Source organism: Saimiri boliviensis, chromosome 12 (assembly GCF_048565385.1).
Source record: "Saimiri boliviensis isolate mSaiBol1 chromosome 12, mSaiBol1.pri, whole genome shotgun sequence".
Taxonomy (NCBI): domain Eukaryota; kingdom Metazoa; phylum Chordata; class Mammalia; order Primates; family Cebidae; genus Saimiri; species Saimiri boliviensis.
In genome coordinates, this window is record NC_133460.1 from 46108120 (window position 1) to 46135644 (window position 27525).

Below are 27525 nucleotides of genomic sequence, written 5' to 3' on the forward strand. Positions count from 1 at the left end.
TCCTGACTATAGCATCCCTTCCCTACCAAAACAGGAGAGCTGCCAAGATGCTCACTTAGAACAGTTGTTGGTTTGTGTACAAGTGTTAAGTAAGGGTTTGTTCTTTTTCTTTTATGGGTTTTTTTTTTTTTTTTTTTTTTTTGAGGAAAAGAAAACGAAGAATGGGAAGAATGGAAGGGGACTGTAAAAGCTGTATTTATTTATAATCAAACATATCCTTATTTGATAACAGATGACCAATTAAAGCAATGTGTGAAACTTGAACAGCATTCTGTCAAAAAGCAAAGAAACAGTAGAGCTCATAGCAATCAGCACTTCTTGCAAACAGCAAGAGGCCCCTCTAAAGCCTTCTGTCTTGGCACTGGGGCTTTGCTAAATCTGGCTCACCATTTTGCGAGTGGGAACAATCAGCTTTGTAGGTGGTAGGGAAGTATTATAATTAAATGTCCACCCACTTTTTCCTTTTTGATGAAATGCTCCCATGAAACTCACTAAAATAAGGTGCATAAAGATAGACGAATTTTTGATGAGTAAGTCAAAGCACCGACCAACCTAGCTTTTTACATAGAGAAAGTTCTTTATTTTACAGAAAATTTTCAGGCCTAGATCATTAATACTGTCATATTTAATGATAACTAACATGATGAAATCTGTAGGGAAACTGGAGATTTCACTGTTTTTGTTAGTAGTGACTGTAGTGTTCAGCATGAACTGACTTGCAGAAAAGAAATTATAATATTATTCAAAAATAAGAGTGAGTTTTTTACAAATCGATTTTAGAGAAATATTAAATAATAACCATTTAATCGTAATAGCCTTTGTAATAATAAATAATGCATTTATTGAAGGTAATGGCATTCCTCTGAATAATAGTTATATTACCACATTAAGGTTACAAAGTATAACTCTGAGAGAGCAAAGGGCTTGAAAGATGTCATTGAATTGTCAGAAACTTTTTATGAGGGAGCTCTGGAACAGTCTATAGTGTCTGCTTTTGGTAATTAATGGTAATAGCATTACTATGTACTAAAATTACTGTGAAGAATTAATTTTAAGTACTTATATGCAATAAGGTAGGGAGGTTCTCTGCTTAATAACTGAGCTCAGACATATATTTCAAGTCATTACTAGAATCCACAAAGTCAATATTTTAGAAAGAAAAATTAAAATTAATTGGTGCTATGAATATTTTCCTTCATTCAATATGGATTTACTGGGCATGAGCTATATAGACTTTGCCATCAGAGGAGGCTCAAAGCAATAATCCTCTCTAGAATTAATGAATATTTTTATTTTTTAGCTAAATTTCATCATTTTATTCTCCTGTTTAATAGATTTTATTGGCGGAAGCCAGTAGAGATCATGGTGCCCTAAGTCACCAACAAGGTGAGATCAAAGTACTGGGGAGCATATGAACACATATGTCATTAATTGAACACATTTGTCATTCATTGCTAACCACTATGTGAAGATGACTTTTAAAATACTTCTTATCCTTCCCCACTGTGGTTCTGTGGATCCAAGAACACAGAGTAACTTGGATGTTCAAAGTAGGAAAGGTTTGCATAATAGGTACTCAGTTCAGCATAACTAAGATAAAATTAGCCACAAAGATCTAGATTCTCTAGTTACTGGCACTACCAAGGTTTTATAACCATCGTTACCCATGATCATTTTATACTAAACTACAATAATAGGTGTGGTGACACATCTGAGGTCTCCTTCTATATTAGTGTAGCAGGACACGTCAGATGTGTTACCAACAGAGAACAGGCATGGTCAGACCAAATTCATCAGCCACTTTCCCCCTCATTCTCATTTGTTTTCTCTAATTCCCCAGATGTTTTAGTTTTTCCAATTATTACCCACAGAATTTTTTAATATTTCATTTTTTGCTTTGTGTTTACTTCTACTTTTTACTATTTTTTTGTAAAAATTGAATGTTAACCATTATTTAAAGAGTTCTTTAACAGCGTGGAGGTTTTCTTCAAAGATTTGATTGAAATCTTTAAAAATGGCATTTTTTTTTCTCATTTAAGTCTTACTTCAACAACTTCCCTGATTTTAGATTTCTCTGACAAACATAGTTGAGGTATCAAAACCCAGACATGTTGATAATAGTTTTTTCTTGAAGTCATTTAGAATGTAAGACTTTCTGCCCTGCTATGTCAAATTGCCCAACTTAGGAATAAGATAAGTATATGTGCATGTTTACAATCCCCAACTTCCTTGCTCCCTACCACCCCTTCCCAAAAAGAGAATTAAATTAAAGAAGTCTCTTTGCTTCAGGGGTGGTAGGGAGCAAGGAAGTGGGGGATTGCAAACAGTCTATACGAAGAAAACTCACATTGTCCTCTGAAACTGATAGACTTAAGCTCTCCTATTTTCTAGGACCCTATCAGAGATACTTTTGTCTCAATGTTTGTAGTAAATTAATGAATTAATGATGATTTTCTTTGTTGCTTTGTTTAGGCAGAGTCTTTCAAAAAAAAGATTTTTTTCTGGAAGATAACTGTAGTACTTTTTCTTATTCTTTATAAGATAAACACACACACACACACACACACAGAGAGAGAGAGAGAGAGAGAGAGAGAGAGAAGCAACTTAGTGTGCAAGCAGTATACTTAAAAACCATTTTCATTTTCTCCTGTTATAGGAAACTATCAGTCTGTAAGTCTTTCAGTTGAAAAAAATATTTGTTACATCACAGAATTTAAGAAACTGGGAGTGATCTTAGATATTATCCTGTCTAACCTTCATTTTACAGATAAAGCAAATGAAACCCTAAGAAGAGAAGTGTAGGGTCACAAATACTTTGCTGTACCTTCTGTTTAGAAATGTAGTATCGCTGCTCCCCACTCCTGTGTCTGGGAAGGCTCTGTAGCTGGTTTGACCAATAGAATACAAATGACAGCTTCTACTTCATAGTTCTTGCTTGCATTTGGGACTTCTCATTTCAGAACCCAACCACTATGCTGTGAAAAGCTGAAGCTACATGAGGCCATGTATTGCTGCAGCTGTCAACAACCACAGCTAAGCCCCCAGCTGACAGTTAACATGCACTTTCAGTCATGTGACTATGCCATGTAGCATGTCAAGACTAGGCAAACCTTTGGCAGATTCCATCTCCAGCCAGTATCTGACACCAATCCCATGAGAAACCTTAAGCAAAACTTGCCCAGCTTTTCCTGGTCAACCCACAGATTAGTGAGAGATAACAAATAGTTGCTTTAAGCCACTAAATTCCAGGATGGTTTGTTAGATAGTAAAAGCTCACCAGAAATGAAAGTAACTTAGATCAAAGCTTCTAAGCAATACCAGAATAAAAATCAGAACTCAAATATCACTCAAACCTAATATAATCTCATTATAATGTGTTAAGGTAATATGTTGAGTTAAATGAGATCCAATTTCAGTCTCCCAATAGTTCATAATTCCAAAAGATTTTACTGTTTCAGAATTCACATGGAATGCATAATTTCCAAACTTCTTAAACTTTAAAACAAATTCTTAGAGCTGCGTCTACATAACGGTAAACTACCATTTGGTACAAGGTAGCATTCCTAAGTTTCCTTGAAGGTAGTGTCTTAGTAATATGCCACGAAAGAAAAAGAGATAAGCTGATTTGGGGAAAGCTCTTGTTTAAATTAAATTAAAAAGGTCTCTTTGCTTCAGGATTTTTCAAGAATGTAAATTTTCCAAGCAGAGCTATAGATAGTATTTATTTTCTTAAAATTATTTAACCAAAGTACCCTTCTTCATCGAAAAACTAAGCTGAAAAATAGGAAGATGAATTCAATTTTGTCAGTATAAACCAAGTTTTGCTTTCAGAGGATTTCATAAAAAGAAGTTGTTTTCATAATTTGGTGTGTCTTCAGCTTAGAAAACACATTTTTAGATAACACTTTCATGACTGTCAGGGACTATGCTTAGTTATGTCTTTCACAATCTGTTCCCATTGCTTTCCTCCCTTACTTTTAACATTCTTTTGTGTGTCAAGTTAATAAATCTTTCTGGAATGTGTAGATGAAGGTATAAAACTGGATACATAATAAATAATTTAATTAATTAAAAATTATCCTGTAACATTACATTAATAATGTCAATGACTATGAATGGGCTTAAAGGTTTGTGAATCAACCCTTCATTTAGTTTAATAACCTGGGAATTCGCTCCAACTCTAATTAGCTTGGTTTGGGTTTTGTATCTTTATTTACATCTAAGGTCAACTGAAATTGTAACACTTGCTGAACCTAACAGAGTTCTCGGGAAATTCAAAAGAAATTTCAGAGTTGGAGGTAGAACGGTTTTGGACTGCACAAATTGTAGTAATCATGTATTCATCCGCTCCTTTCATTTTCTAGTTCTGGAGATGGAGATCCATAAAGAGAGTCTGTAGCTACATTGGAAACCTCCTTCCCCAGGATCCGAGTTAAAGATGTTAAGAAAGTTCCCTTTTTCAGTAGATGTTATATTGAATGATGTGATTCTAATTCACATGCTGATTATAAGAAGTTTTACAAGCATTTGGGCCAAAAAAACTTATTTCTCCAAAGAATTCATGGCTGGTATAGGAAAATGAAGCAATCAAAACATTTAATAACCTATACGGCGTGGGCTCAGACAACCAGAGCAGACACCAGCAATACACAGCAGGTGCAGCCACGCTGATGAGTATGAACCATACTGAATATCAGCTCAGCTCTATGGATCTAGGAAATCACATTTCTCCCTTCTTGCCACTGGTTTGTGGCCTTGTGAATACCGTCATCTTATTTGTGTTAGAATTTCTTCCATTCAGGCTGTCTCTTAAAATATACTTGTGTTATTGATATTCATAATACAATAAATTCTGTTATCTCCCTCCTGGGAAGCTATCAGCACTTCACAACTCCTTCAGTAATATGCTACCCTGCTCCAAAAATCACGGTGCATTCCCATGTCTCAAGTATCCAAGCAGAGGGAATAATAGTTTTACTGTCTCCTTTTGCCCCTATGGGGACATGAGCCAATTCACTACCCCTATTTGCTTATTCATGGATCTCTCTATCCTGTATATCTTATATTCTTATTCAGTAGTCATGCCACATAGTTAAATATGACTTGAAAGGCTGACAGAGTAATGCAGCTAAGAAAAGATGGCAGAGAAATAATAAAATGATATGAGATAGAGTATCTGATACATTCAAGTCAGAATGGGAAGAAAATATTTGTAAGGATAAAACAAAATATCTGCATTTTGGAGTATACTTGTACTTCCCCAATAAAACTTTTGCTTGGTTTACAAAAAAAAAAAAAAAAAAAAAAAAAAATCTGCATTTAGCCTGTTCCTTTGTGAAGCTCTGCTAAAATATGCATTAAAAAAAAAAAAAAAACACAAGCCAATGTGGAGTGATCTATACATCTGGACATATACACCTTAATAGTACCTTGGCCAGACCCTACTGTATTTGTAACATGGTGTCAAAAGTTTTTATTTGGGTACAATTCAACCATAAACGGAGAATGGGAGCCTCATCCTCCTGGACTTCAGTGAGTTACAGTTTTAGCATGCTTACCTCTACAAGCCTGCTGGTGTGTTCATGAAATATCGCAGCATATTCTTTTATTTCCTTTTCCCGGCCATTCTTAGCAGCTTCAATGAGAACCAAAAGTGGGACTGTTGTATCCAAGAAAGAGTCTGACACATGATCTATAATAGCCTTGCGGAGCTGAGAAAAAATGAAAAATTCAGTTTTTGTTTTTTTTTTTTTTTCCCAAGAAATAGTCCATGGTATTTCCTTTTCATACAATCTCAGTAGTTAGTTACACAACTCATTTTATTCAGTTTTTACACAATTCCTAAAATCACAATCCTTAAGGGTATATAAGAATGTCCCTTAAGAAACTAAAAAACAAAATATCCAGGTGAAAAAAATCATCTAGCAGTAATTCCCATCATCTCAAAAGTAATTTTTCTTAAGTTGTATTTAACCAGAAGCCAGATTAAAAATGGTAATACTTTTTTTTGTTCGAAGAAATTGTGCTATTAGAATGTTTATGCATGTGTACAAATAACATTGTACATCTTGTATTTTCATAATTATAAATTATAAAATGTTGCCTACCTTGTTGGAGGAATTAATGATAAATTTTAATTAGCTAAATTGTAGACTTCATGGTAATTAAACCAAGTTAGATCACCGATTATGCCAGTTGATAACAGATTAATAGAGCAAGAAGAATAATAAATGGGTTTGATGTCCAATTTTCCCCATTTGCATTAATTGTTCTTGCCCTCACACATTAAATTATTAAACAATGATAATATTCTGCTACAATTAGTTCTTTTAAATTAGATTACATATAAGCTTATTAATGACAATTAGGCAATTACTCAGCAGATATTTTCTGAGATTTAAAACTGCATTGAGAAATGAATTCATTGTATTTATATAATATTGAATCTTTAAAGATCATAGTATCAGGCTGGGTGCAGTGGTTCACGCCTGTAATCCCAGCACTTTGGGAGACCAAGGTGGATGAATCACAAGGTCAGGAGTTTAAGACAAATCTGGCCAACATGGTGAAACCCTGTCTCTACTAAAAATACAAAAATTAGCTGGGCATCATGGCAGGCGCCTGTAATTCCAGCTACTTGGGAGGCTAAGGCAGGAGAATTGCTTAAACACAGGAGGCTGAGGTTGCAGTGAGCCGAGATCATGCCACTGCACTCCAGCCCGGGTGACTAAGTGAGACTCTGTCTCAAAACAAACAAACAAACAAACAAACAAACAAACAAAAGATCATAATATCCTGAAATGTTTCATTAACAATGTCAATGATTGTGAATGAGCCCATAGGTTTTTGAGTCAACCCGATTTAGTTTAATAACCTCTGTACAATAGATAAAACAAAAAAGAGAAATACCTATCAGACAGAAAAAATGTAATTTTTTTTGTGAAAATTGTATTTTAGAGCATTTTTTAAACCAATAGATGGCCTTGTTTTAGATTACTTGAGAATGAATAGTAATACATTTTCAGAGAGCTGAATGATACAGCTACATGGAAAGTACTGTCCTCCATAATGACCATAGAATAATAAATCCATTAAATAATTACAGGTTTCTGGAAGAAAAATACCTCTGCCTAGAATACTGAGCTTGCTCAGAAGCACTGTGAAATTTTCTGACTATCAACAATTTAAGAAAGACTTCAGGCAGATCCACAAGAAAGGATTCTGCTTAGTATACAGAAAGACAAATTACTAGTGGCAATTAATTTATATTTGTTGAGCACTTATTAGGACAGAGCATAGAGTGCCAAGGGGTTACAAGGCAAAGGGAAGATCTTAAGTGAATGAATAATGTGTTTGCTGTCTATAGGAAGTAGACCAGAGAAGTCAGGCAAGAGGTCACAAGTTTATTTGACGTGGGAACTACAGGTTGGGTAAGTTTCAGATACTGAAGAGAAAAATAGACATTCCTTCTAATTTCTCAGAGTGGGGGCATTTTTTAATGATTACCCTCTCCTTGATTCCTTTCTTCTCTCATTTATAACTGGGACACGTAGAAGGAAAGCTCAGATGAAATCTACACTAGAGATACGCCGTGAAGAGCCAGCCTATGGGAACTAACTCAAGTGAAGAGTGTGGATGAGATCACATAGAGTGAGGAGACCCATGAAGGACGTCTTAGGAAACACTACCATTTACAGGAGTCATGCAGATTAAACAGTAGGGCTTAAAAAGAGACTGAGATAATAACTAAGAAACAGAGACAAATGACCAACAACTAAAAGACAAACTTTAAAATACGTCTCTGTAGTTATCCTATCAAACACAACTATAACATTCACATCATGGACTTGTTAAATCTTCTCTTCTGTGTAAATTATTTCCTTTGATTCAGTAAATGTTGCTGGAAACTATTTCCTCACCTTTCTACCAAGAGAAAGGTATTGAAGGAAATGTCAAGATGGAAATTCATGGTTCCTTATAATCTAGTAGAAGAGTGAATATTACAATAATGCATTAAATATCATTATATATATATATATATATCATATTAATACATTAAACATGACAATAATGAAAAACCCAGAGACTGACAGCAAACAAGTTTAGAGTCAAATTTTAAAGATAAGTTAAATTTAAAAGAAAAAAAAAAAAGGAAAGAGACTTGCCCATTGGGCTTGACTACTAAGAGGCTATTGATAAACTTGGTAAGAGCAGTTTCGGTGGAAAAGTTGGGGCAGGAGTCCCATTGCTGTGGTTTGAAGAGTGAATGAGAGATAAGGCAGTAAAGACAGTGAGTATAAACCCTTTTTTAAAATAATTTGATTGTGACATGAAGAAGCAAGACTTAGTATTTGCTACTCTGAGATACATGTTTAAAGAATGACTGTTTTTTATATAAAAGACTTCGCTATAATTTCCCATCTGCAATTATATCCAAAAAGTCTTATTACTCCCCTTTGCTTTTCTGGAAATACATATTGATTTATTGCCCAAGCAAGAATGAGAGGTGAAAAGCAACTATTGTTTCACATTGTGCCAACCTTTGTAATCTTTTTGTCTCACGACAGAGGGAAATGCCCAGAAATGACTTGTGTTGGACATGAATGAAACCTTTAGGAGCTAGCACATGGTCAGAAGCAGGGAGGTATCTCTCCACTAAAATCATCTTAACCCATGCAAAAACAAAGTATAACTAATTTAGCCAACTCACAATATTCTCACCAGTCCCTGTCTAACTTTCTGGTTCATGATCCCTTACCTTCACTGCTATGAACTACATTGCAGATGTTTGGTGCCTCATATCTCATCCCCTGGATCTATCTCTGATTTCAGCTTTTGCTGGGGGCAACAGTTCCACGTCCTCTGAAGACATTCCATGCTCCTTGTGTGCATTCCTTGTGTCTCTTTGTTATGCTGTCTCAGGACCCGTTTCAAGTTTATGTGGAATTCTCAACCCAGCATAAACACTGCCTGAAAATTATTCAGAGTCCACAACACTGAGGGAAACCTTCAACCTTATGGGGATAGGAGCTACCACATAAAATTCCTAGCCTCCATCCATTAGCCAGACAATTCTGGGAAACATTCTGTTAGTTCTCAGAGATCCTCAAGTTCTTATTGTCTACAGCAGTGTATTGTCTACAGCAGCATATCATTTCCTCTTTCCCTGCTTCGCTTTTCATGTTCTATTACACTTGCTTCCAGGAATTACCTCCTAAGTAAACCACCTGCACTAAGGCCCTAGTTTTAGGCACTGCTTTCAGGAAAACCCATATAAAACATGTACCTTTTTCTGGTGTTAATGTTGATGGATTACGCGCCAAGTAGGAGACTCCATTGTCTTATGTAAACTACTCATTGCTGATTATACTGTACTACCTCTGCTCTGTATATCGCTGGGGTTTGTTCTGCCATGCCCTGAATTATACTCACTGTAAAAGAGGAATTATTATGAAACAGGACTAGAAATCTAGATAGGAACAAGATGTAAAAGGACTAGAATGTTACACTAAGCAATTTTCTTTATATGTTCTTATATATTCATATGGGATTGTTTTCATTAAATTGTACAGTCATATATACCTAAATATAGTACCAAAGTAGCCTCTATCTTATTTATTTCCATATTGTTTTCCTGCTCAGTGGCACAATGCATTCCTTTCGGTTGGGTGACATACAGAAAGTTTAAAGAATCCAATATGCCAATATAGAAATAGAAGCCACAGCACTAAAATCTGAAGCTAGTGGGAGCCCAATAGGAATTACAGGTACACACTTTCAATAAATACCTGTTTGTGGCCAGGCATGAAAGATGTTAGAACAAAACCGAACTGAGGTGCTTTTCATCTTCTCTCACTACAGTTTAATAAAAGGCTTCGAGACATCAATTTTTCTATTTCCTACTGATGTAAGTGGTTTGGGATCTCAAAATAATATATATCTCTACAATTGAAAACCAAAAGTGAAAGCCCTGTGCGAAATGTCTAAAAAAGCCCCACCATTCCCACCAGATACAGGAACAGAAAGAATGAAATTATGAGGGAAAGGGTATAGAAAGAGAAGAAAGTATTTCAGAAAGAAATTATCCTCAGAGAAATAGAAAAACACATTTAAAGTATTTTAAATTAAAATATTGTATTAAAATTTTAATACATTAATGGTATTTTAAATTTTAATAATCTTTTTAAAATTAAAAGCTATTTTAATTTAAATCAAACAGCAAAATGTGATTTTCAAAGCTTGTCTAACAGGAATTAAATCAACTAATAATTATTTCACTGTGTATGTCCTATGTCAATTTAGTGAAACTTGCTTTTTGTGGATACATAATATTATTTGATGATGAGGATGATGACCAGGAGGTACTAAGCCTACATATTTTTTTCTGAGTGGTGAGTTACTATTATGCAACATGGAGGAGAGATAGAACTAACAATTTAGAAACTCTGCAACTAAAGAATTAATCAAGTTTTTGTTTTGTCCTTTTTCATCAAAATCCCATTTTATTTGACATACTTCATCTTTACTTTGGCATTTATGAAATAAAAAACATTTTTTAATATACACAAATAAAGAGTTTAACCTGCCTTTAGTAAAATAACATATATTTTTACTATCCATAATACAATAGAAATAAAATATATTTGTTGCTTAATTTTTTTAAATAAAGTAAAGGATGTTTAAAAAGTCTTCCTCCTCTTATTGAGAGAGTTGCAATAGGTATGCAGTTTTCAAATGAATGATGGAAAAGGAGGATAAAGAAAGAAGAAAATTTAATTTTTAAAAAGGGTTTAAAACAAATGATAAGAAAGAAAAGAATTTGTGATGATAAAATCAGTAATTTAGGCACTGGGAAGTTCTGAAAGTGAGTAGGCCACAATCCCCAGCCCCTGGTATGGTGATTACACATACAGGCTGGGGTTGGATGAACCTGAGCTAGAACTGTGTCTCTATCACTTAGCTGGGTGATGTCTGCTGTGGTAATTCATTTTGGGTGACAGAGATAACAATACCATGGCATTATTCATTGTTTCAGGGAAAAAAAGTAAACAATGTAATAAATATGCTTGCTGGAAAGCTTTGGAAAGCATTCAGTAAATGAGAGATGTCATAACTATCATTATAAGGACATAAAATGCAGTGGGAAGAAAACTCATTGCAAAAGAACAAAATATAAGAAGAATATAATCATTGCTATAATACGAGTGCACAAGCTATAAGTGTTCCAAGAAGAAAAAGATCCATTCCAGCTCGTGAAAACAGCAAAGGTTTCATGGAAGCAATAACATTTACACTCCTCTGAAATTAGTTGCTTAAGTGTTGGGGGTGTGTGTAAGGAGACTGAGTGGAGAAGCCATCAAGCTGTAGAAGTCATATGAGCAAAGATGCAAGTGTGTTTGAGCGGGAGGTGATGCAAATTCTGGTAAATAACAAGTAGACTCTTTTGTCAGAAAATGGGGTACTGTGTTGGTGTGATGAGGGGGAGACAACACTGAGAAGGAGAGCTGAAGGAAGAGGAACATTAAGAATAATGGAGATTAAGTCAGGGCCAAATCACAGAGAACCTAGAACACCATGTAAGAACATTTGTCTTTATTCTCTAGTAAAATAGGCAAAAAAATCACAGAGGAAGAAGGTTGAAAGAAATAAATACTCGCCTCCTAGAATATTCCATCTTGATTATCCTCAAATCTATAATTTGCTGCTTCTTCTCAGATATTTCTAAGCCATCTCTGTCATTCCTCATGGAAGAAGTCCAATCATCCCCTGAACCAGAGCTAACATGTTACTGAGTTACTGATTTTAAAAAGCCACAGTTAAGAAAGGGGATAGGATGAATGGGCAGGAAAATGGGCTCTATTTATTTTTTGCTAAAATTTTTTTAAAAGATAAAACCAGTTCTAAAGCAAACGATGAACATTAAATACTCCTAAGAAAAACACTTTAAGGGCAATGCTTTCTCTTAATTGTGAGAAGAACTACATGTGAGACGCTTAAAACAACTGTTGGATAAACTTCGCAAGTGGAGATAATTTATGTGGCTGTTTTAATTAACTGTGATTTCTACCAAAAGTGTAAACATCAGGATGAAAAATAAAGTACTTGGGGAAGGATAAGTGAGGATAATGTAAAAGAATCATAGCAACTAACTTCGTCAAAGTGGAAGATCATGGAGGACTTCAAAGATAGCTTCTAACAACTCCATCCATTCCTGTACACAAATACGTCTCCTACAAGAAACAGAGCTTCTGCCTGCTCCTATTGAACTAGGACAGGGTTTTTGACTGTTTTGACTTATAGAATATGAAGGAAATGGCTTTCTCTGACTTTGGAGCTAAGACACTAAGAATGGAACATCTCCCTTTTCTTGGCAACTTGAAACACCATGTAAGAAATCTGGGCACGGTGGCTCTCTCCTGTAATCCCAGCACTTTGGGAGGCCAAGGTGGGTGGATCATGAAGTCAGGAGGTTGAGGCAATCCTGAGCAACATGGTGAAATTCCATCTCTACTAAAAATACCAAAAATTAACTGGGCGTGGTGGCATGTGCCTGTAGTCCCAGCTACTTGGGAGGCTGAGGCAGGAGAATCATTTGAACTCAGGAGCCAGAGGTTGCAGTAAGCCGAGATCACATTACCACACTCCAGCCTGGTGACAGAGTGAGACTCCGTCTTTAAAAAAAAAAAAAAGAAAGAAAGAAAAAGAAAGGAAAAAAAGAAATTTAGGCTACCCTGAAAGAAATTAAAGGGTCTCTTGAGGGAGGGTCCCTAAAACATTAGGCACTATATGGAAAGAGGGAACAGGAAGAAGAATTGAGGTTCCAAAAATCAAGTCCCAAATCTAGCCACAGTTGCCATTTGACTACCACTGTGTGAAAAACCACAAGCGAAAACAGTACAGAATATGGCCCTGCAGATACTCAGCCAACCCAAGGCATCATGAGATACAAATATGGTTGCTCTTGTTTGTGGTGGTTTGTTAAACACTGATAGAAACAATGGAGATGTTAACCTGTGAAACCATACGGAATGTTAATACCTTCAGAGCACAGCAGTTTTCTAACGATGGAAGTATCTCCTTACTATGAAGAACAGTATCAGTAATCCTCAATGCTATTTCTATGTCTCACTGATGGTAGTGGGGTGGAAACACAAGTAGGATTGCAAGATAAAATACAAGATGCTCAGTTACATTTGAATTTCAGATGAACAGCTTTTTAAATATAAGTATGTACCATACAATATTTGGGACATAATTATACAAAACCGTGTTTGTTGTTCATCTGAAATTCAAATTTAACTGGGTGCCTTGTGCTTTTATTTGCTAAATCTGGTAATTCTACACACAAGTAATTGCATTTTCTTGACTTTATTTAGAAAAATAATAATTCTAAAACCCTTGGAGGTATAAATGTAGATTAGCTCTTTATGTATAATGTTGTTGAAGGCAATATAGAGGGAAAAGACATGAACGAGAAACACAATCGTTGATAGCTCATAGAAACAACTTTTCTGAGTCCTGCGTGAAGCAGATGGGGTAGAAATCCTGAAGAAGACAGAGAATAGAGATCATTCCACAAAGAGGAAGGATGGCTCTGAGGATATAAACTTCTGTGTCCTGGTACAGGTCCTGACTCAGTGAACCATCCTCATAGGCAGGACACCTCACCACACTGGCCTGCTTTCTCATTTGCCTCATAAGACAGGTTGTGCTAAGTTCCTTCTGACTCTTACATTCCATGATTGTAAGAGTTAATGATAGCAACAGAATTCACATTAAAGCCATAAAGTTGAGAAACTGAGATTTTCACAGATGTGAAAATGATGTTTTTATGCAGCTATTATTAACTGGCTGGAGATCCCTATTTATTTCATTTCCAAGTCACCTTCTGAATTAAAAGATTGTTCAGCCAATTTACTAAATCTGCCCATTAAAGTACAATAATATATTGCATTAAAAGCTTATAGTTGAATAGCTTTTTGCCCCTTTTGATGAGTTAATGATGACCAAGTTAAAGTTGTGCATGAGAAAGAACCCTGGTTATTAAACAGAGGAAAGAAATGAAGACCAAATGTCTTGGAAAATAGCTAAGTTTTCCTATTACTGGAGAAATGTTTAACTTGTGGCGTAATACTAGACTTCTAAATTGTTTAATGGAGTTCGTTCTAATCCCGTGTTCCTGATGACCTAAGGTAAAAAAAAAAAAAAAAAAAAAAAAAAAAAAAAAAAAAAAAAAAAAAAAAGCCTTAACTTACACAAACCTAATTTTTGAAGTATCCTGAAAAAAAAAATGGAAGGAGAATTTGATAGGGTCTCTGAACTACTTATTAGTTAAGCATTTGGATGTAAGCATTTAGACGATAAATTCTCATGTAATAGAATCAATTTATCAACATTCCCTAAAAACATGCTATGGGTCAGGAACTTATATGAATTTTAGTGATTCCTTACAACTCTGTTGCAAATTGTTAATTTCATCTTACAGGTTCAAAGAAGCTCAGAGAGATGAAATTTGTGCCCAAGATCTCATAACCAGTGAGGACAGATCCAGGATTCGAATGTAATTCTGTCTGATAAGGCACACATTCTTTCTTCTACTTTATGTTGGCCACAAAAACATCTGAGGTATGTATATATAAATATGGAAAGTATATATTTACTGTTCTCTTTCTCATTCTAAATTAATTTGAAAGACAAAAACAAGAAGTAAATATGCCTGCAATGAGTAAAAGTTTCATTTGGCAAGCATGTTTCTGTCTCCATATCTCCCTCTTCCCTCACCTGTCTGCGAAGGTCCCTTGTCTTCTTACACATGTTGTCTAAAGCAGCATTCAGGGTATTACTCCTTTCTTTTTTTCCAGTCTGCAAAGAAGAACAAAATGACATAAGCAATGGTATCAATTAATCTTTATCACTTAGAAATTTGCTTTCTGAATTTCCTGAAAATAACAGCTTGAAATTTAAGAATAGGTTTCAAAACTGCTGTATTATATATGATTCATGAGCATTTCACTTAAGACTAAGTAAGATGGTGATTAAAGCTCACGTTATTTTCATCTTTAAGCTTCTGTAATATTTCCGATACAGAGTTACATTGTATTTGGTGTGACAGTAGGCAAAACATTATCTTCATGAAACTCTGATCTTCATTTTTTACAAGTCAAATCTTAAATCACTAAGCATGCAATTAGCTTAAAAGCATTAGATGCCCAATTTGTCAACTTCTGTGGGAGTTTCTGAAGTCATTTCCATGGTGTATTGTGTAAGTTATGCAGAGCCATATTGGAGTTTTGCTAAACACTAAATAAAATATGCAGTGCAAATTCATACAATTTGCAAAAGTTGACCACAATTTTAGCTGACAATATTCCAAGAACAAATTGTTTTAAGTAAGAACTGGACGCTGTTTTTGGCTCTTTCAGGTAATTTGTACAACACCTTTTTATTCTTTGAGCAGAACAGCTCTCTGTTATATCCTTAACCTAAATCTTTAGGCTATTAAGCACATAGAGAGTCACCTTGGTTTGTATTTTCTACATATTATTTTTTGCGGGAGACAACTGGATTAAATCTAATCATACTTTTTTCAGTGATATCTCATATAAAAGAGATTGGAAAAAATCATTATGTGATTCACCTCTAAGAAAATTGCTGCTATTTAAATTAATAAACTGAAAAGGGCTCTTGAGAGGAGACCTTGAAAATCAGGAAGGTAAGTTTAAGCAGCTGATAACTGAAGGAGCTTACAGCACGAACTCAATAAAAAGGACACTGAGGCCAAGCATAAACCACAAGGGAGCATGTTTGACCCTTTCCCCAATGACTAAACTCCTACGTAAACCCATACTCTCCAGTGGACTCCTTAACAAGAAATGAAACCACTGTCTATACTCTGTCCTAACCTACTTTTTAGTCTTATGAACTGCCAGAGCTTCTCAAGTACTCTCCTTTACGGTAGCAATATTCCTATACTTTTCTGATTCTTCTCCTCTGTTCTTATGTGTAATGTACCTTTGACTTCAGGGAGCATCTTCTAAAACAACATCTACCGAAGTCCTATCTATTCTTCACCAGTTTCCAGATGGAGTTCTTCCAACCACCTTGTTCAAAAGTACACTCTCACCTTTCCTTTTTCCAAAAGCATTTTGAATATTTTTTCAATATACTCATTTTATTTATGTGCATGTGCGTCACTTTTATGATACTGTTAGAATCTTGAGATCAGCAAATATATCTTAAATTTTGTCTATTCTTGATAGTAACTTACATAGGACTTATTGAATAGAGTTGAATACTTTATAAATATAAATGAACATCTTAATTCAAAACACAACAGAGTTTGATTAGAGGCCTACCATTTTCCACAAAGATGTCATTCTAGAGACTCTGAAGGAGATTTTAGCATTTAGCTCTCAAGGCACAGCTAAAGTTCTCCATGAGGTGAGGTTGCTGGTATATACCTCAACCTCAGGTCAACCTATATTTTTCCAGCAGCAGTGTTATTGATATTTAAGGTGTGAAAAATAACCATCATTGGAGATCATTCTATACACTGCAAGGTATTTGGCATTCATAAACCCAGGTCTGCTAAATTCCCATACCAAATCTGATGCACTCTGACAGCCATAAATTGGCACCATATATGTCCAGCTACCTCCTATAGGGAGACAGAGTAGAAGGCCACTAAGTATTTACCATGTTTCAGTTTCTCATAAAGAGAGTGTGGAATGTGTACATGGTGGAAACGGTGTCTAGTGAAGAGAGAAGAAAAAGGAAGCAAGAGAGATTTGGTTAGGTTATTTCTATGAGCACTAATAATATTCTGGATTTCAGAGCAATGGCAGCAATTACACAGATCAAAGTTGTGACTACCTTCACAGCTCCTACCCAGCATTCTCTATGCTAGCAGTGAAGAATTATGAAGAGTTAATTCATGACCATACAGGACAATAGCATAAACAGATACACAATGAGCTATGAGACAGTTTCTAATTTTACCTAAAGAACCCAGCCCTTGTTCTCTAGTTTCATGCAGTGTTTGCTCTTGGTTGTATCGCTTTCCACTTCATGAAAGCAGAGATAATAAAAAAGGGGCAGAAGTGGGACAGACAAAGAGACCTCCTACACGCGCACACATGCGAGCACACACACGCAATCAGGAATAATATGAGAGACTCCTGTTGTGTTGGCTGTAAAAACCCACTAGCTTCTGTGGTATGATTCATCAGAACAACTAAAAGATATCAGCCTTCTCAGAGCTAGCAGCAGAAGCATACCAAACTTTAAATAAAGGATGACAGGAGGTGACAGCACACAGAGATTCAATAAGGACTATAAAAAATATTCCCTAATTTCTACCCAGAGCTTAACCCTAGTTTAAAATGTTTCACTGGGTCAAAGACATTTCGTCCTCTAGGTAATAATAGCAGTCCCTATCGTGACACAAAGTTGAAAGGTCTCCCTTCTTGTTTTTTTCTCACCTGATGCATTATCCCAAACCACAATCACTTTTCTTCTTTTTCACCTCCGGCTTTTTATTGGATCCTTGCTCTATTTATCCAGATTTATTTAGCTTCAGTCAAGCCAGTTTATGCCTCTTTATTCCTTTTGCATAGCATAAAAATAAATAAGGCAAGGAGAAATAGCCCCATCCAGCTTAAAGGCTCTCATTCCTTCTTTTTTCAAAGCCTTAACAAATCATCAAGCAATGAGCTAGGACTAAAGGTGAATTCTGTGTTCTGAGGCAAGAGATGGAAAGGGCAGGATATTAAAACACAACCGCAGATAACACTCAGAACCTGCCTGTATCCCAAGAGCTCAGAAAAGAGACTGCTCCTTAAAGGGATCCTTGAAAGGAGCCATCATGAAGTCAGCAAATCCCTGCTAATGGAAAAAGGACCACTTACAGTGGAGTGTCAGGCAGAGGGACCTGAGAACACATGGCAAAGGTCAGCACTGTATAGAGAAAGCAGTCACATTCTTCTGTAAACAAACTGCCAAGAAAGACTTTATTGGAAAAAAAAAAAAAAAAAAAAAAAAAAAAAAAAAAAAACACGAATTCTGGGTTAGGCATGGTGGCTCACACCTGTAATCCCAGAACTTTGGGAAGTATAGGTGGGTGGATCACCTGAGGTCAGGAGTTCAAGGCCAGCCTGACCAACATGTGAAACCTCGTCCCTACTAAAAATATAAAATAATTAGCCAGGCACAGAGGCAGGCACCTGTAATCCCAGCTACTCAAAAGGCGAAGGCAGGAGAATTATTTGAACCCAGGAGGCAGAGGTTGCAGTGAGCCGAGATTGTGCCATTGCACTCCAGCCTGGGCAACAAGAACGAAACTCTGTCTTAGAAAAAAAAAAAAAAAAAAAAAAAATCTGCGAATGGATTTCATTCAATGGAACTGTATTAAAATTATTACCTGTTATAAATACTGTCCCAATGCAATCCAGGCTAATTATACTTGTATAATCTTAACTAGGAGTCTATCCATCAATTGTGCCTCATCATTGATCCCACATAACCCACAATCAATTGTACTGTCTCTTGTAGTTCCCTTAAAGCTGTCCACACATTTGGAGAAAGTCTCTCGAACTATCTTAATCTGAGTGTTTCTAATCATCTGTTTCCTGTTGAGACTCTGCAAGGAAGAACTTCTTAACGCTGTGTTGTCTAATATAGAAAACACGGTGTTACATGTGGTAATTTAAATTTAATGTAAATTAATTAAAATTAAATGACATTAAAAATTTAGTTCCTTACTTCCTTAATTTAAATATGCCTAGTGGCTATTGTATTGTATACCACAGTCATAGCACATTTCCATCATTACAGAAAGATCTATTAGACAGTGTTGTTCTAAAACATACATTTCTTTGTTTATTCAAATATCTACTGAGTTTCTACTTTTATGCCAGTCATTTTTTAATTAGATAAAAACAAAATAACTGATCAACATGGTGAAACTCTAGCTCTACTAAAAATACAAAAATTAGTTGGACTTGGTGGTGCATGCCTGTAATCCGAGCTACTTGGGAGGCTGAGGCAGGAGAATTTTTTGAACCGGGGAGGCAGAGGTTGCAGTGATCATGCCACTGCACTCCATCCAGCCTGGGCTACATAGCAAGACTGCGTCTTGAAAAAATAAATAAATAAAAATAAAATAAAATAGTAAATAAGAAATAGACAACCAAAAACTCCCAACCCTGAAGGGGCTTAATCCCTAGTGGAGAAACATGAGGTCAAATTATGTCCCTTCTTTGCTCTAAAAGCCTTCACTCTATCCCTACTGATGAAATTAAGAACAAAGTCTTGATCACTGTGTTCAAAGCCTCACATAATCTACTTCCATATTTACTTGTCAACCACTAGTGAGACATCTTAATAGGTCTTTTGTATTCTCTGCAATATGATTACAACTCAAGAACTCTGCTTGTATAAATACCTCTCTTTTCACTTCCTGTCTCCTACTTTTGTGGTTATGAACCTCTTTTTATATTTCTTTCTTTCTTTTTCTTTTTTTGAGACAGAGTCTATGCTCTGTTGCCCAGGCTAGAGTACAGTGGTGCCATCTCAGCTCACTGCAACCTCTGCCTCCTGGGTTCAAGTGATTCTCCTGCCTTAGCCTCCCAAATAGCTGGGATTACAGGTGCCCACCACCACACCTGGCTAATTTTTTTTGTACTTTTAGTATTTAGTAGAGATGGGGTTACACCAAGTTGGCCAGGCTAGTCTCGGACTCCTGACCTCAGGTGATCCACCTGCCTTGGCCTCCCAAAGTGCTGGGATTACAGGCATGAGCCACTGTGCCTGGCCTGGTTATGGACCTCTTTCAAGGTATAACTCAATTACTAAATTTTACATAGAGTCTTTGTTGATCTTATTTGCAATTAATGACTCTCTCCCATTATACTTTCTTATAGTTCTTATACATCTTTTATAACACTTGGTTTAATAAATAGTTCAACATAGTCAACAAATCTTTATTATCTACTGTATATCAGACACCATACGAAGAACTAGTGATATATTGGATCAAGTACTGCCTTTCAGGTGCACAAATCTAATGATAGACACAAACACAGTAGTTTATGGAGGTACCTAGGGTAACACATGGATTGATGAGAGCAGCAGTCTCATTAATGATGGATGGGAAGATTCTTGAGTAGGTAAAAATTGAGTATTAAAGGATATATAAAAGCCAACCAGGTGAAGAGAAGAGAAAAAACTTATCGGGGGTAGGGATAGCCTGAGCAAAGGTAAAGGTCCTTAAAGATTATTTGGTATTGGTAAAAGTGCCAGGGGAGGTCTGATCCTGGAGGTCTTTACTTTGCCAAGAAATGAGGTTAACTCTATATACAACTGTGAGTCATAGAAGTAAGCAAATGAATAATAGAATCAGACCATTGTATCAAACTGGCTGGAGACTGTACACTGGATCAGAGGAGATGACCAACGGAAAGAGAAGTGTTAAATGGTCAGGGTAATAATCCATAGAGAGATGAACAGTGTTGAAACCAATGTAGTGGCAGTCAGGATAAAGAAAAACAACTGATTTAAGGACTCTATGAGTAATCTGGGTTGGTGGACAACTGGCAGATGCTGGCAGGTGAAGGAAAGAGAACAATCCTGGTTTCCAGCAGTAACAACTGGCTAGATGATGGAGCTGTGAACCGAAATAGTCATTTCAAGGAGAAAGCCAGGTCAACACAAGGATGACGATTTCAGTCTGAGAATTGCAGAAGGGCTCATAAACAGCTCACTTCATTAGTATTTGTCCTATGCTTAATAACTTACCTGCATGCATCTTTCTCACTAGACTGTATGATCCTTGAAATAGAAAAACCTGTTACATACATTTACTCCATCAGAGCATCTACCACAGTGCTTTGCACATAGTAGGGGCTCAACAGTTATTTGTTAAATAAATAGAGAAATGGATGCCTGGATAAGGTTTTGACAAATCCCATTACATTTCTGGGCTTTAATATCCAAACTCATAAAATGAATGTTTGTCCCAAATTGTTTCTATATTCCTTTCTAACTTTAAAATTCTATGAAAGGGCCATGTTCTCTAAAAAGAAGAATTATAGAATAATATGTTACTTTTATTGCACAATATCTTGCATAAACAGTCATTGAAAATATGTCAAAACATGTGTGTACGAAGCTGAGAATAAAAGGAGGCATTTGAAATAGGCAGGCCGTGATGCTCACCCCAGTAAACTATGAAGGCTCAAACACTAAGAGATGTGGTTTAAAGCAAATAAACATTTATCTAATTCATAGTCAAAGGAAAAATCAGTGCAGAGGAGCCCTGTGTGAAATTTAAACAGCAGGAAATTGTTGTTGTTGTTATGTTTTGTTTTTGTTTTGTAAATGTGTGCCATTTTATTCAACCTTTTAAAATGATGCATTTTCCTTTAAATGGGAAATCTTTATTTCATGGTAAAGATGAAATATGATACCCTTAAACTTAGTACTTCTCTAAAGAAATCTCTCGAAAAATATTTTATGCTTAACACAGCACAGGCACGGATTCTAGTCTAGATTTTTCAGGCATGAAAGACACACAAACAGACAAGCGTAAGAAAAGTGAAATCTCTCCTTCTAGAGTACCACTGTACTGAATGGTATGTCAGGAAGACATCGGATGGGGCATACTAAATGATCTTTTAGAAATAAGCTCTGCAATATGAAAATAAAACTCAAACAAGCCAAAAATTAACTCTGAGTTTTGAAATGAGGTTTTTAAAAATTAACCATATGAGTAGAATGATTTAGCTAACAGAGGCAGAGGATGAAGACTACAAAACTCTCGAACTTTCGTATTGTTTTGGAAAGTAACAGGCCGTGCTCATGTAGGTGCCTGCTGGAGTAGGTCTGGAAGTCAGTGAGGGGGAAACACATTTTGTCAAATGTCTACCACATATAATAAGTGCTTTACAGCTATTGTCTCAACTGCTGTTCATAATAACTCTACTCATGTTTGTATGAAGTTCAGTAAATTTAAGTATCTTGCTTCAGGAGGGCACACATTGAGTTGTGAATTAGGTAGACCTGAGTCCCATCTCAGACTTCAGCCACCATACCGTGACAACTTGAAGGGACTGTGACTTAAACTCAGTATATCTATTATGTAAGCTTTATAAAAATATTTCTAAAATATAATGAGCAGAATATAAGTTTGTGGAGCCAGTTGAAATTGTGTTTGAATCAGCTCCGTCACTTGACAGCTTTATGTCTTTGAACAAGTGACTTAATCCTCAAAGTCTTAGTTTCTTTGCCTACAAAATGGAGATAATATAAAAGCTATATTACAAAGTTCTTGTAAGGAATAAAAGGATAAAGAATATACAGGGTCTGGCAAATAGTGAGGGCTCAAGAAATGTTAGCAGTTATTATTAGACATATCATTGGTGTTACCAATGTCACACTTGGGTGTCTAGAACTAAACCAACTGGCTGATTTCCCTGTGCTTTTTCAAATACCAACCTTGTCCTGGAATGCCCTTGTTTGCTTCTTGTTCAACAGAAAAATTCTTAATTCATAATCTGAGACTCAGCTCAATTGCCTCATTCTCTATCACCTTTTCTGACTCTCCTCAACTTTACTATAAAAGTTAAAAATTACAAATCCTCTCATTTGCTTTCTTTATTAATCTCTTTATATATTTCTACTATATCTATGAGACTTTTTGTTATCATTTATTTATATTCTGCCACATCTTTTGCATTGACAACTCTTAAATCTGTAATTTGTATCTTCTATAATACCTGAAACTTAATTAATGGATGTGGATAAAATGAATATATGAAGAATAGTTAACCATACTTCTACTTATAAGTAATATTCAAGCTATATTATTAATAAATTCAGTGTTAGTATTTTTAACAAAAATAATATCCATCCTATTAGTTATCAAATATTTATTAAATCAGTGTTTTTATTCAAAGACTTTTATTATTACCTATAAGTGGTACAATATAAACTTGGTATGAGTTTAAAATCTAACCCTGGGGATCAGAAAATGGGAGTTTTTAAATAAGCAATCTGGTTGGCCTTAACTAGGATGAATCACCTCTCTTGTCCTTGGTTTCAAATGTCCTTAGCATGTATAAAAGGAAGCCATTGTACTAAATCATCTGAAGGGTTCCTCTGAACTCTAATAGTGTGTGGCGTTAGAATTCTTTGTTGGTATATTGTCTAGCAAGCAGCTAATCAAGTACTGAGAACACAACATTCCAGCTTGTTGTCTGTGTTCTCAGACCAGAGACGCTCAGAATATAGAATTTCAACTGATATTCACCGAACATGAAATAAATATTCATGGATTTGCACTACAAAAAGAAAATCAAATCATTTTTCTGGAGATGTTACTCACAGAGATCAGTATAAACTATAACTTTCTCTTTTAAAGGTGTTTCCATGAAGAATCAATCATACAAATATGTAAGTGCAGATGAAAAGAACCATCCCCACGACCAACAGGTTACTTTGAAAGAGGCCGGAAGAGACGGGAGTAACCCAACTCTTTGTTTTCTGAAATCACTAGCTCTTTTAATATTGTTATTTCAGGCTATCATATTTTGTGACCATTTGCCTCAATCCCTGCCTCCCATTTTTCCTCTCTTCCTGTTAAAAGTCTCATCCTCTACTCAAGACTAGCAGACTGTGGAATCAACATTGTTCTTAATCTAGAGAAATTTGATATGGAGTCTATTAATTTGAGAGATTTGGCATTAAATTAAACTTGCTATAACCTCTGCTCCAATGAGTTTCAGATCTTGCTAGCTCCTAGGTGAATAGCTGTTCTTATAAATCATATATGGTTACTAATAAATGAAGGGAATACATTCAAAATTGAGAGATTTTGCATGGGTTTAGGGCAGGATCAAAATATATTATGTATTTTAAAAGTTCCTAAGTACTGCAGGACTCATGTAATAAAACTACAACAAGAGAGATAATCAAGGTATTCATCCATAGAACTGCCTTTTGTCTAAAAGTTTTTAATTTTTATTTATTTATTTATTATTTTATTTATTTATTTATTTTTTTAAAAAAGTTTTTATTTTTATTCATCTATTGATGTATTGTTTTTATTTTTTGAGACGTTATCGCTCTCTATCACCCAGGCTAGAGTGCAGTGGCATGATCTCAGCTCACTATAACCTCTGCCTTCCGGGTTCAAGCGATTCTCCTACCTTGGCCTCCCAAGTAGCTGGGATTACAGGCGAATGCCACCACACCCAGCTAATTTATTTGTATTTTTAGTAGAGATGGGATTTCACCATGTTGGCCAGGCTGGTCTTGAACTCCTGACCTCGTGATCCAGCCTCCCAAAGTATGGAAATTACAGACATGAGCCACAGCACCCAACTGTGTTTTTATTTTTTATGTTGAAGTTTTTGTTTTCTGTAGAATGATGGTGTTGTTTACTGATAATGCCTAATAGTTTTATTTGATATAACGAATTAATGGAAAAACTCTGTCAGTCTCACAAGTGTGTTATATCAAATAAAACTATTAGAAGAAACTGGAGAAATGCAGTATTTATGCTTTCAATTAAACTGTGAGCAAATACTATGGCTAAAACTTTGTCTATAATGTTCAAAACCACTACCAGAGTCTAATAAGCAATGATATAGCATAATACACATAGACCAAATAAATTATTTTCCCTCTTTTAAATAGAATCATTGTTTCCTGGCATTTTTTTTCTGTCTCTACAATGTTTTTGGAGGTAGAGAATCAGAACACCACTGATGTTGTAAAAGTTTTATTTTCTGCCACTCCTCTAGTTTCTTAAATCTAATTCCTACTCTGCTTCCTAAGCCAGGTTTTCATAGTTTAATAATACTCCATATGTCAAACTTCAGCCAACAGTGGGCCTTATAGAGTTTGAATAATAGACTGTCAAACAAAGTATTACCATAGTCTGGACATATGAAACTCAAAAGACAGACTTCCACAATCCTGGTTATTGTTTTCACGTTCACAGTGAACTGTAATCTGTGTCTTGCAGACACATTTATTTTTAACACCATAAAATAAGAATACAATGAATGTATTCTTTGCTGATTCACATAAATATTTTCTATCATTTCTTTCCTCAATTAGCAATTTCAATGTTCATAATGTGAAGCGTTTCATATTCCAAAGCATGTAAGAAAGTTAAAATCTCCACTTTAAAGAAACTTGGCATATACAAATTTTTCCTTTGAGATAAATTAGTAAGTATGCATAAAATTAGTAGGATGCATAATATATTCTTTTATAGCAGGTCCTCTTAGCCTACTGAAAACATTATTTGTTATAACAGTTGATTTGTGCAGACATCTTAAATTTTTTAAAATCTCATATACAGGGTGTAACTTACATACAGTCAGAAGAAATACAGATCTATATAGGATAATGTGAGAGGCACCAATGGCTTCTACTCAAAGATATTCTCTTCCTTTTTCCTTCCACTGCCAGATTCTAATATTTGAAAATCTCCATCAAATATTTGAAAATTTCCATTTCAATTTCATTGAAAAATGTTAGCTTTAAAGAAACAAGATACACATAGGGCATTCCTCACTTATTTGCCAGATCAAGATAATGATTTTCAAAAGAAATAATCAAAAACCAAAAACCACCGCTTTCCTCTGAATAAAACCTCACAACCATAATAAAGGTATAAAGGTCAAAATATGTGGAGATTAGGGAAGGTTTATTGGAGAGGGTTTATATGAAGAATCTGGAATTCCCATTCTCCTTCCTATTTCCTCACTCCATAGTATAGTAGGAGAGACTTAAATGGAAGATTTAAAAGCAGAGTCCCTAAGAGCTGAGGTTCAGTGAGCAACTGTGAACTCTCTCCCAAGAAATGTAACTAGTGAAAGGAGATTGGCTACTTGCTGATGAATAAGCAGAAGAAGTGAATGAATTCCAATATTTAGGCATTTTTTTGTGGTCCAGATAGGGCCTTATGCTAAAGAAAGCTGGTCTGGGGTCATTTTGTTCTTGTTTGTTTGCTTAAGACTATTGCCTAGATCCATAAATAGAGAAAAGCTACAAGGAGTTATAGAAAAATCTGGATTTCATAAATAAGCAGTCAACTGCAGAAGAAGATATCACTCACATTAAGTGAACTGCATGCAGGTCAGATGCAGACCTCCAAGGAGCCCTCAAAATCACCTATGATATCAATGTGGCTGGGTTAAAAGATACCTAGATAACTCATTAAAAAACAATAACAACATTATTTCTGTGTATGTCTGCGTAGGTGTTTTCAGAATAAATTAGCATTTGGATAAGTATATCCCATAAAGAATAAAGTGCCCTCACCCAGGTGGACAGGCATCATCTAATCTGTTGAGAACCTAGAGAGAACCAAAAGGCAGAAAAAGAACAATTCTGCTCTCTCTTCTCCAGCTGGGACATGTTTCTTCTCCAGCCCTCAGCGCTCTCCAGGTTCTCAGGCTTTTGACATCAGGGCTTATGCCAGCACCCTCCCTCACCCCACAAACTAGTCTCAAGCCTTTGGCCTTGAACTAGGAGTTACTCCATTGCCTCCCCTCATTTTCAAGTCCTCAGATGGGGACTGAATTACACCAAAGGCTTCCGGAGTTCTCCAGCTTGCACAGAGCAGATCACGATACGTCCTCACCTTTATAATCACATAAGCCATTCCCATAATAAATCTCCTCTTACTTACTTATATATGTATCTTATTGATTCCATTTCTCTGAATTTTTTCTTGGCTAATACTATGCCTGTGCCAAAATAAATGTCCTCTTACTTATTTATATATGTATCTTATTGATTCCGTTTCTCTGAATTTTTTCTTGGCTAATACTATGCCTATGCCAATTATTTTTCATTTCCCCCTCTAGATCCACTCACCTCCTTTATTTATATATATATATATATATATATATATATATATATATATATAAATAAATATATATAATATATATATTTATATATATATTTATATTATAAATATATATATATTTATACACATATATAAAATGAATGTATATATTATTGCACTTTAGATACTAGGGTACATCTGCAAAATATGTAGGATTGTTGCATAGGTACATACATGGCAATGTGGTTTGCTGCCTCCATCCCCGTCACCTGTATCTGGCATTTCTCCCCATATTATCCCTCCCTAACCTCCCTACCCTCGTGCTGTCCCTCCACTATTCCCCCACAACAGGCCCCAGTATGTGATGCTCCCCTCTCTGTGTCCATGTGTTCTCATTGTTCAATACCCGCCTATGACTGAGAACATGTGGTGTCTGATTTTATGTTCTTGTGTCAGTTTGCTGAGAATGATGGTTTTCAGATTCATCCATGTCCCTACAAAGGACACAAACTCATCATTTTTCATGGCTGCATAGTAATCCATGGTGTATATGTGCCACATTTTCCTTGTCCAGTCTATCATCTATGGGCATTTGAGTTCCTTGCAGAACAGTTCCTCTGTTCTGTTCCATTGTAAACAGTGCCACAATGAACACACATGTGCAT

At 35.6% G+C, this 27525-nt stretch overlaps 1 protein-coding gene across 6 annotated transcripts in view; it reads right to left on the bottom strand.

Moving 5' to 3' along the window:
* Window positions 1-27525, bottom strand: part of CTNNA3 (catenin alpha 3) — a 1773069-nt gene that overhangs the window by 828456 nt on the left and 917088 nt on the right. For all 6 annotated transcript variants that reach the window (XM_074382308.1, XM_003928685.4, XM_074382306.1 and 3 more), the window contains 2 exons: window positions 14782-14862; window positions 5559-5711 (listed from right to left, as the gene is read on the bottom strand). In XM_074382308.1, coding sequence (XP_074238409.1) covers window positions 5559-5711; window positions 14782-14862 — 234 coding nt within the window. The remainder of the gene's footprint in view (window positions 1-5558; window positions 5712-14781; window positions 14863-27525) is intronic.